Here is an 11,626-nt window from a genome sequence, read left to right as displayed (position 1 = left end):
AACTGTAATCTCCTATGAGGAGACATAGGGAATTGTATTAAAAACGCAGTAGGGCTAGTATCTAACACCATATTTCTTTGTTGTGATTTTATGTGTTTTTGTGTGGCTGAAGGAAGGAGTTTCTAAATGAAGGGTCAAATTCAGGTTCCAGTGAAAGCAGGATATAATCCACACTCGTGACAATGGGACCAAAATTTTCACCAAGTCCGTTCATTCTACTAAGAGCAAGAATATTCTTCATCTAAACCTTGTTTAAAACAAGAATTTCAACGGCCCACTGCCAGAAACTCTCCAGTAAATGTGGAGATTTTGCTTGTACTTGAAGAAACGTGTGATTTAGACCTATGCTAAGGCTTGGATGACATTTATTGTCTGAGATGAAGTACTGAAACCTTCAGAGACATTAGGTTGCTTTGAAACTCTGCACTATTTTTTCTAACAATTTACATTTCTGGGGTTGATCCCAGTGAAATGCCGAAGGCCCAGGCTGACTCTCTCAGGACCAAAGCAGCACCTCTTACCGACAAGTCACTTTGGCTAGGAGTCAGATCAGGGTGTGCAGGCTGATGCTGACAGACCTCCATTTGCTCTGCACGATCGCGGCAATTTTACTCGCAGTTATAAGTGCTGCTTTACCTGACAGTGAGGGAGCTCTCTGCGAGCACCGTTCCGGCGAGAGCCGCCCTTCCCGCTGCCAGTCCCGCTCCCCCTGGGCGCAGCGCTCTCGGGGCGGAGCGGCCCCGCTCCCGTGGCGGGGCGAGCGGGCGGCGGCTGCCGGGGGAAGGAGGGGGCTGGCGTCAGGCGCTGGGCAGCCACTGGCACGGGAGCTCCCCCTCGCCTCGCCTCCCGCGGCCGGGGGGATAAAGGCACCTGGCCCGGCGCTCCGGGCCACCGGACGGGAAAAGGCGGACGAGCGGGGGTCGGGTCGGGCCGGGCCCCACCGCGCAGCCCCCTCCATGCGCCGCGCCGGGGGCGCCGGCTCCCCCCGGGCTGTGCCTTTACCCGGGAATGGCAGCTGGTGGCGGGCGGCGGAGCCGGGCGGCGGCAGCAGCCCCAGTCCCGAGGCGTGGTCGGGGTCACCGAACGGCAGCCTGGGCGGCTGGGACCCCTTCGGGCGGGACGAGGAGCTGGCGAAGCTGGAGATCGCGGTGCTGGCAGTCACCTTCGCGGTGGCGGTGGTGGGGAACGGCAGCGTGCTGCTGGCGCTGCGGCGCACGCCGCGCAAGGCGTCCCGCATGCACCTCTTCATCCGCCACCTCAGCCTGGCCGACCTGGTGGTGGCCTTCTTCCAGGTGCTGCCCCAGCTCTGCTGGGAGGTGACCCACCGCTTCCACGGCCCCGACGGGCTCTGCCGCGTCGTCAAGCACCTGCAGGTCTTCGGCATGTTCGCCTCGGCGTACATGCTGGTGGCCATGACCGCCGACCGCTACATCGCCGTCTGCCACCCGCTGAAGACGCTGCAGCAGCCCACCAAGCGCTCGTACGGGATGATCGCGGCGGCCTGGGCGCTCAGCCTGCTGCTCAGCACCCCGCAGTACTTCATCTTCTCCCTCAGCGAAGTGGAGCGCGGCTCGCAGGTCTACGACTGCTGGGCGCACTTCATCATGCCCTGGGGGCCCCGCGCCTACATCACTTGGATCACCGGCGGCATCTTCATCGCGCCTGTCCTCATCCTCATCATCTGCTACGGCTTCATCTGCTACCGCATATGGCGCAACGTCCGGGGCAAGACGCGCCCGGGGGAGGCGGCAGCAGCGGGTGGCGGGCGGCGGGCAGGTGATGATGGTGGCCCGCGACGGGGGCTGCTGCTCGCCCCTTGTGTCAGCAACGTCAAAACCATCTCCCGCGCCAAGATCCGCACCGTCAAGATGACCTTCGTCATCGTCTCGGTGTACGTCGTTTGCTGGGCGCCCTTCTTCACCATCCAGATGTGGTCCGTCTGGGACCAGCGCTTCCCCTGGGTCGGTAGGTGACTCCGCCGCTTGTCCCCAGCGGCCGCCCGGCACGCGTTGAGGGCGCAGCCGGCTGTGCCGGGGCGCTGCGCAGCGCTGAGCCGAGCGTGGGGAAACGGGGCGCGGAAGCGGAGATCGGGACCGAGGCGCGCCCTCCAGGCCCCGCACGGGTCCCTCTCCCGCCGGGGAGTAGCGGCTGAGCGCCCTTGTGGGGGAGAAGAGACAGCCCTGGGCAGCCGCCGCCCTCGGGGCCGCCCCGCCGGCACCGCTCGCAGTCCCGGACCTGGTGGCCCCGGGAGCGGCGGCGGCCGCGGCGCTCGGCTCGGACTGTCCCGGGAACAGCCGGAGGGGCTGCTGGCGGCAGCTGCACCTCCGGAGAGGAGCAGCAGCCTCCGCCTTCTTATCCCCAGCAAAAGGAGCGGATGGAAACCGGAGTATTTGCTGCCGTAATTTGAACCAGCAACATTTTCGTCCGTTTGAAGCTGCCGATAAGCAAACTTTAGAAATGTTTAGTGTTGTTGAGAAGCATGCACACACACATGTCGGAGCAGTTACATGAAGAGAGAACTTATTACGTCTTCTTTCCTGTATCTGCTGTCAAATGATAGGGTTGAGCACACCCTGAACCCTTCCTCTCAGCAAGGCAGTCACCTCTGAGTGCTCCATTAGTCAAGTCACCGATTTTCCTGAATCAGTGGCAATTTAGACTTTGGAGATATCTGTCCCGCTGTTAGATATGGCTGAAACAAATTGGTGAGTTTAAAAGCTATCACATAGGTAATGACAGGCAGCATAGTGACATATATTCTGTTTCCTCATAATGAGAGAGCAGCAAATCAAAATGTTGGAATCCATAATTTCTTGATTTTTAAAAATATCCCCAAATTACCACTTACTGTAGTGAGAGTGTTGATTGCCTCTAATACAGGAATGAAGTCAAGCCTATAATGCAGATCTCTATAGAGAAATAAAGGCTTGCAGTAAACAGATTTTGTTTGTTTGTTTTTTTTTTTACTTCAAAGGGAATTAAATCTAATTGAACAGATGGGTATTTGATAGGTTTGTTTGAAGAGATTCTTTAAATCCATGGAACTGCATAACACAGTAATTATACTTTTTTGAAGATTCAATATTTACAAAGAAAAGTCACTAATAATTGATTAGACTAAATACATATTTAGAGTATTTGATCTAACTATTAACTAGTTATGGAAGGTAGAACACCACAGATTTTTCATGCCATAGTGCTAAGTTCTATTTTTCCCTTAAGTAAAATTCATTCAACCTTTAAAATCCAGACTTAATGGACAATCCAGTAGTTAGTTGAGCATTCAATACTTTTCATCATGCAAATATATATAGCAAAATTCAGTGTTATTGAAAGCAGTGGAAATTTTACCACTGTCTCCCAGGGTCTGGAAAAAACTTTTCAGTAATTGAAGCAGGAGCTTATCAACACATGGATACACATCAGTGGAAATGTGACTAAATAATTATTTTGGATGGATTACTCCATAACTTATTCTGTCACAGCTTTTTGAAGTCAGTTCAGAGAAATCCTCATTGACTTAAATGGCAGCCTTACATAAACAAGACCTTTACTCATTATGTTCTCATTATCTGTTTAAAATGCTGCAGTTCAACATTTAGAACTCGAATATTCAGGAAAATAAATCCAATGGTTAGTGAAGCAATTGACTAAATGGTGCAAATGTTTTTTTTTTGTTTTTTTTTTTTTGATGATTAAACAGCTTTCTTCCCCCCTCCCCAGATTCTGAAAACACTGCAACTACTGTTACGGCTCTGCTGGCCAGCCTGAACAGTTGCTGTAACCCATGGATCTACATGTTCTTCAGTGGGCACCTCCTCCAAGACTGCCTACAGAGCTTCCCTTGCTGCCAAAAAATAAAGCAAACGCTGAGTAAAGAAGATTCAAACAGCAATAGCAGACGACAGACTTCTTTCACCAACAACAGAAGCCCAACCCACAGCCTAAACACATGGAGAGAGATGCCCCACTCCAAATCGACCAGCTTCATCCCCATCCCAACGTGAGACAGGCCTCAGGGCAGGCAGGGCTTGCAGTCCCGTCACAGTGTCTGGGAAGGTTGTGGCATGGCACTTTATGCCAGTCCAGGGCACCATCATGGTACCAAGGAATGACTAAGATGGTCATGAGACAAAAAGTGCCCCTTTGCTTGATAAGCTATGCTACAGTATGTAAACTATTTTCTGAAAGTTTTTTTAGGATTTGGGCAACTGATCAGGAAGGTGTGGTGACAATAAAGCAGTTATTTTTTTAACATAGAATTTATTTTAATTTTTGTCTGTTTCTAAAATACTAAGTGCATTGTTGCTTGCTGTTTAAAGCAGTCAAAACTATGGAGTTGTCATGTAATGGGCTAACTCCACTCTCTAGTGTTAATGCATAAAACTTCTCATGATTGTCTGATGAAGTCATGGGGAAAGAAGACAGTATGAGCAAGATTACAGTTTAGTCTTAAACATTACCAGAAAGGAGTTGGGGAAAAGTCTTGGCTGTCCAGATAAGGAATGGGGTTAGACAGACTCTGAGCTGCTGGAATTCAGTTGCTTGTGATGCTTCATCTTGTAAAGGTCTAGCAGTTCTCAGACACTGAAATATAACAGCCCTTGAGAAGGCAAATCTTTTAGTGCTGTTGATGTCTGTACGTGTATTGCGTGGTTTCATTTTTAGGGTGACATTTCTTCTTCCCTTGACATTGATGGAAATTATACAGCATATTTGTGTGTGCATGTGTGTTGTTGCACCTACTTTCATTTTTTTAAACTAACTTTAAAAATATATTGATAAATAAGTATGATACACTACAACTAGCTCAGCACCGTTAGAAACAGTTGCACCAAGAAAATTCATAATGAATACCAGAGCTGTTTGCTTTATTGGTAGGAATGCCATCTTTTCTTTTTTAATTCACTAGGATCAAGCTACATTGCTGGTTTGTCAAGCAAATAGCCTCATGAGCTCAGAAGAGTGCAGTCATTTGGTAAGAGCTGTAGAACCAGTGCATTTCAAGATAGAGATCCGAGAATCAAACTTACAAGTCTTCTGGGACCATATAAAATTGGCAATGTTGTCCACTTGTCTTTTTCTATTATTATTTTTATTGCCAGCTCATGAAAATATAGTCTTAAAAATTGTCAGTAAACTGCAATAAAAAGTCATCACAACACATTTGCTAATTACAAAGCATTCAAGGTGTGCTTGTTTTCAGTACAGTGCATGTTAAATTGACTGTAGTTCATTTATATGGTAAACAATCCTATTACATCTTCTCTTGGAGCCTGTCTCTTACATTCAGGTTGGGTTTTGAAGCTCCTTGAGTAAGTTTTGCTGAGTTTTTAATTCTTGAGAGTCTCTGAGAAGTGCAGCTACTTGTCTGCTCTGTTTTCCTAAACTTGCTGGATCCTGAAATCCAGGCGCTCCCCTGGCCCTCTGCAGGACTGCTGACACAGTCCCGGCTGCCTGCTGGAGCAGTGAGACACCAGCGTGGCTGCGTAACGTGCATGCAAGCAGGAAGCTCAGCAGCAGGTTTCTTTCTTTCTTACCAAAACCTAACAAGCAAGACTGCTTTTCTAATTGCTTGAAGAGATTGCATGTGGCTTTCACCGAGGATGGTGCCCATACCTGCCTCAATAATGGTAGCAGAAATTAATAGAGTTAGCCGCAGATTAAGATCATCTTAAACCACTCCAGAAGCTCCCCACTGATTATTTTGGGCAAAGAATAGGGAATATTATGCCAAAAAGAATTTTTTTTTTTTTTTTTGCCCCTAAAGAAAATCTTAGCTCTATTCTCTTCTTTCCTTGTGTTTGCTGTTGTTGAAAGCACTAGAACCCAGAGGACAATGTGGTGGAAGGACTTATATTCAACAGGCTATCTTTTTTACCACCTTTAGCACACAAATGTGACTACAGCTCTCACCAACTCTGGACGAAGGTTTGTGAACCTGAAGCTATATTTTATTCAAAAAAACCTGCATGCAGTAAAGTTGTGTGTGAGTTTGTGCACATTATGTGTACTGTGTATATTTTGCAAGTAGGTAATTCACAGTTATGGAAACTGCAAGTGTTTCAAATTAAGTACGCTATCCTTTGTCTAGTTTTCTGTTTGTGCTACTACTTTCTTTGTACATGAAATCTGTATTAAAAACCAATTAGCTGTACTAACAGAATTTTCATGTTTGCATAATTGAATGGTTTTTCTATTATACTTTACATTCAAACAGAAAATATAATGAAAAAATGTGTGTAGAATATTGTTGAAAATAAAAATGAACTTCATTGTGTATATGTATTAAACCAAACAGACCCAAAGTATAAATTCAGGTTTTTTTCAAATACATTACAAAATCTAGGCTTACACTTGGGGCTTGTCAGCATAAATTACCCCTGTGAGTGTTCTATACCTTCTGTGATTAAACTGACAAAACAATTTGCAAATATTTCATTTCCAGACTTTTTTGTAAATACTGACTTTTTCACATAATTGTAATATTGGAAGATACAGCCATTATTTTTTAATTGTTCATCTGTGGATATGTTTTTTTAAAAGCTACTTTGGGTTATCATGAGGGTGCCCTAATGGAAACAGAAGGAAACAAAAAATTGGGAAACCCTTGCAAGTTTAAAACATGGAAACTTGCTCTAATAAACCTGCATATTTATTTGGTCAGAAGCATTTTGGGGGTTTTGCTTGTCTAGATTTTGGAAGAGAAGAAATGTATTTGGTATTACTAAATATACTTTACAAAATTCAAAATGTCTTCATTTGATAGGTTGTGTCCATGAAAAGCTTTAAGGAGTGAACAAAACTAAAATGTTTTTCTATTATACGTAGTGCATGAAGGACACAAGCAAAGAAGGAACGTGCAATCAGCTTTCCTCTATATGCTGCTAGTATTGTTAAAACATGTAACTGAGCACTTATTCATGTTCTAGAGGAGTTATTTTGATATTTTTGTTTTAAATACTTATCTTCTAACATAAAACATGATTGAATGGATTAGCCTGTACTCTGTTGTTTGTACTGGTGTTACTAGAATTCATGCATTTTCAATTCAATTAGATGACAAAAGTGGAGATGATACAGAAGATGGAAAGGTTTTTGTTCATTCATATAAGAAACAAAGTCACCAAAAACTTTATTTTCATTAATTTCTTTTAAAGTTTTCAGGCAAATATATTGTTGGCTCAGGAAAAAAAAAAAAAAAAAAAAAAAAAGGTTGGATTTTTTCCCCTTGTATTTTCACATCAAGACCAAAACTTACAAGAAGACACAAATCCATGTGCACCCAGTACTTCAAAGACAAAGGTTTTGTCTGTACAAAATCTTAAAGCCAATTCCAAATTGTCCAGATTGAAGGACCTTGCTGAAGTGCATGCATGCTCCTTTCCAACTCATGCATATGGAAAGCAGGGCAGAAGAGGGAAAACCCCTGCAGAGCTGGATGTTATCCTAGGCAGATACTGGTGACCCAGCTTTGGGAACTGAACACAGGCCTTACAATAGAGCTACTGCTGAAATAAGTTACTTGTTGCATAAAGAAAAAAACTCTACAGAGTTCTCTGAGGCTGAGTTCCCCACTGACAAAATAGACTAATTAAATACAGTGTCCTCTTCTAGAAAAGTGTCTGCACAAGTTTCAGTCCCTTGTGTACATGGAAGACTGGGGAGGGGGGCAGAAAGACACTAGTTGGAGCTGTAGTTTCTCTTACAAGATAGTTTTCTATGTTTTTCCTTAGGAATGGGATTTACTGAAAAATGTATCGCTTGCTACTTGGGTAAAGGAATTACAGGATAAGTAAATGGACACGTTTCAAGGTCCAGGACTAGATCACTGCTGTTCCACAGGGAGCAGTCCTGACTGGTTCAGGTAACAGTCCCTCACAAGAGAGTAGGTCCAGCTGGTAAGTCATGCAGAATGGATTGTGCAGCTATGCACAAAAGCAAGCAAACAGCAATCACAACTAGTACCTGCTGAGCTTTGTTAGAGCCAGCCAACACAGGTCTGCCTCTCCCAGGTCTGGTCCTGCAGAAAGCCCTGGATCCAGTTCAGTGTTAATTAACACTGTATCGCTGTTTTGGTAGAACTGCTCAGTAATTTGTCATGCCTCAGTATAAACTTGCTTAGAGTAACAGTTTACATACATATTAGCCTTAGGTCTCCATAAGGACATTTTCAGCTGAATTCTTGATACAGTTCATTGGGTTACTTAATTTCTGAAAAGCAAGGCGGTGAGGCATCATCAGGAGTGCAAAGCTCTTGCTTCAGCTCTATGGTGAGAAGACTGGCAAGCCTCTCTAGCTCTAGGTGGATCAAGATGTTGTTGGTTATGGGTGAACTTTATTCCAATAATGGAAGAATCTTTTGCACAATCCCAATATTTTTTCCATTTCCAACATTTGTTTTTCCAGGGGGGTGGATGGAAGAGGAGGCTTTGGGATAGAGTCCTTTCTCAGTGCTCTGCAAGCAAAAGATGCCCAAGTTATCCATCCTCTGTTCAGGGTAATGACGATTATCTTTCTCCATAAATTCTTACAGGACACATGGCTAAGAACTACTGTGTACACGTTCAATATTCCTTTTCAAGGAAAGCTTTGGCAATGCAGTCTGTTGGTGTCCCATCAGCTTTTACACCTTTGTAGCAAAATATGACAAAATTGTCATTGGCTTTCCAGGGCACAAAGCCCATTCTGGAAGATGTGGAACAGGTAACCAGAGACTGGCAGTGACTGCCTCAGCCTCTTCCGCTGTTACTGCTGTGATTGCTCCTGCCACAGTCTCTCCTGACCCTGGTAATGATGGCAGCAAGAATAGAGACAGGGATCACAGGGGCAACAGCAGACAGGGTTGTCATTAAAGCACATTAATTTCAAAGTGCTTTTGGAGGGAGGAATGTGGATCTAATAAAATAAAAAACCCATAGTGAATACTGGGAGAGAGATGAACTGATGACTCAGAGAGCAAATAAAACATCTGATCTCAAAGGTTATTTGAAAGTATCAAAATGCTTTCCATTTTTCAATTTTAAGATATGTTTTATGCATTTAGAAAAAGAGTCCGTCGTCTCCTGGAACTGTAGCTGCATGAAGCTCCCTACAAATCTAAGTATCTCTGCTGAGATGGCAACAAAGCTACATCCAAAAAAAGGATAATGATCTCTCCAAGTTAAGCATTCAACATGTGACTGGTAGGGCTTTGGCTGCCCCAAAACAAACGCGTCCTGTGGGAAACATGAACAGAGTTTTCAGGGAGGGGAAAGGAAAATGCCTAAATATCATTCTCCTTTTTGGGAAGAGATGATAGTCAGAGTAAATACCATAATAGTTGACTAAATCTTCAAGCTAAAAGGCAACAATCTTCCTAGTATTTTAGTAAGCTCTTGGTTGAAGATTATGCATAAGTGAGAAGCAGTAGATTAAGAACCCAGAGGACTAGGAGGCATGTAACTCTGTAGCATTATTATCAAAAGGAGAAACTTGCTTAGGAATTGCTGAAATGTTTTTCTAAATAAGAGTAATAACTGTACAAAATAGTGTAGCAAAACCAAAAATTAGGATAGCCAATGCTCTGTCCTGGCTGCGTGTAAAGAAGGTAGAGCTATGTAGAGTAAGAAATCTGCAAACTTGGGTAGACACAAATACACCCTCTGAAATACTTTATGTATCAGTCACCTCAGAGAAAACCACAGAAAACAATTCACTTTATTGTTGGCTGGGATGTGAAAGAAAAAAAGAAATCAAATAATCAGACTAATTTTCTACAAAATTAATCTGAATAATCCTCTTCCAGATAAGAAGCAAACATTATTAAATAGCCACCATTATATTTTCTAAATATAATGGTGGCTATTTAATAATGTTGGGGTTTTGGGGTTTCCATGGGAGCAGAGGAGTGGCTTCCAAGTGTTACACGTAGGGACATAGAGCTGAGGATTGAGTTCAGTAAGAGACTTTGGCACTCTGGTGGATTTCATTCCTTATGTGGTCCCATTATCTCCAAAGATTGTGCGGGCGGTCAGGGCAACAAGGAATTATACACAGTAAATAATAAAAAAAGGCAAAAGATAAATTAGTGCAACTATATATAATCTCATTTCTCAAGCCAAATTGTACTTGTCTTTTTCAACAGAAAAGAGCAGGGATTTAGTTATGTGTCTCTGATAACCTAGATCACCATGAAGCTGATGATCAGAGGATCAAAAATCCTAAATTGTGATATATGGTTACAAATGTTCTTTATTAATGAGATAGGTTTGGGCTTATCAGTTAATAACATGATATTAAATTGAATAGAATATGGAAAATTAGGTGAGAGTTCTATCTTTGTGTTGTTTCGTTGTTTGTTTGAGGGTTGGGTTTTGTTTCATCTATTATGGCAATTCCCCTGAAAAACTATATTTTAAATATGCTGTACTGAGATGAGATGATCCAAAGAACCATGAAGAATCCCATCTTGACTCTCTTTCAACCTAAGATATATAATTAATGCTTGCTCTTCTGTCTCACAGATCACAGTGTAAGGCATAATTAAACAACAAAATCTCATTTTTTTTCCAAATTTATGACTCAAGTGCCTCAATATAGGCATTTTAAGCTAGCGGACACAAAGGTGGATTCATCTGCATGATTGTACCTATGGTGCATGTGTGTCCATCTAAGTAAGAGTGATTATTTTTGTGGCCAATACAAAACTAATTTCTGGAGACCAGGAAGTCATCATATAGAGGATATCAAGAAACTGCCCTTATCTCCATTTATATATGGATAAAACTATTTTTTTTAATGGCAGGTAGACAGCTAGCTCAAATTGGTACACATGTACTACAGACAGCTGTCTATGTGTATTATAAGTTTTACTGAGAGATCTCTGCAAACACCTCCATGTTAGTAGTTCAGGATTTTACTTTCTTTAAGGGCAACTACAAAATATTACTATCTAATAGCATCATATTGTTTTGGATGGAGTTGATGATGCTATCACTAACCAAGGGGGCTCATACTGCTAAGCTTCTGTCAGCTGGGTGCTTTTGTTAGTTGTGTCACAAGGAAGATCAAAACTAAAATGAGTCTAGAAATCAATTTACCTCCTCACACCCAGGTGATATCTCTGGCCTTACAAAGAGGGAAAAATCTCTGCATCTAATCTTTCTGTGTGTCCCATCTGTGCATGCTGAACCTTTCCATCTCCTTTGTCCTTAAAGGTAGATTTGTGAGAAAATCCCTAATTCGGCAGAACTCTTGAGATACCCAGATAATGCAATCCTAAAGACAATGTACAACATAGAAATATATTATTTACACAGAGTTAGGATGGGGTGGGGGGGAAAGTCAGGGTAATACCTAAAATTCTTGGTAATATTGTGTGGAGTAAAAAGGAATAATAAGGAAAAGGAGAGTTGCATGTTAGGTATGTCTGCCACTGCATGTAAGGTCCTGTTTCCCTAAGAAACTACACAATTATAACAATTTTGAGAATATAATCAGTGTAAAATTGTTTGCTCCAGATGCCATCAATGACAGTTTTCAACATGAGCACAGAAAATGACTCAGTGGTTCTGGTCATATTTCCTTCACAAATGTTTAAGTGGAAAGTTAAAGCAACATAATGGTTTAGTGGAAAAAACCCAGA

The 11,626-nt window shown here is 43.0% G+C and overlaps 1 protein-coding gene across 1 annotated transcript; it reads left to right on the top strand.

Annotated features, from left to right (window-relative positions):
• Positions 1–551: 551 nt before the first annotated feature.
• Positions 552–6,996, top strand: AVPR1A (arginine vasopressin receptor 1A). The gene is made up of 2 exons (XM_068190099.1): positions 552–1,965; positions 3,724–6,996. Exons 1-2 carry the CDS (start codon positions 567–569, stop codon positions 4,005–4,007), a joined length of 1,683 nt encoding a protein of 560 aa, XP_068046200.1. The 5' UTR covers positions 552–566; the 3' UTR covers positions 4,008–6,996.
• Positions 6,997–11,626: the final 4,630 nt, after the last annotated feature.

Source organism: Anomalospiza imberbis, chromosome 5 (assembly GCF_031753505.1).
Source record: "Anomalospiza imberbis isolate Cuckoo-Finch-1a 21T00152 chromosome 5, ASM3175350v1, whole genome shotgun sequence".
Lineage (NCBI taxonomy): Eukaryota > Metazoa > Chordata > Aves > Passeriformes > Viduidae > Anomalospiza > Anomalospiza imberbis.
The sequence above is the reverse complement of the archived record's forward strand: the minus strand, read 5'-3'. Positions and strand labels throughout refer to the sequence as shown.

Coding starts and splice junctions, on each gene's coding strand:
- AVPR1A (XM_068190099.1), top strand. CDS start 567: ATGCTGACAGACCTCCATTTGCTCTGCACGATCGCGGCAATTTTACTC. Junction 1,966..3,723: donor CCAGCGCTTCCCCTGGGTCG/GTAGGTGACTCC, acceptor CCCCCTCCCCAG/ATTCTGAAAACACTGCAACT.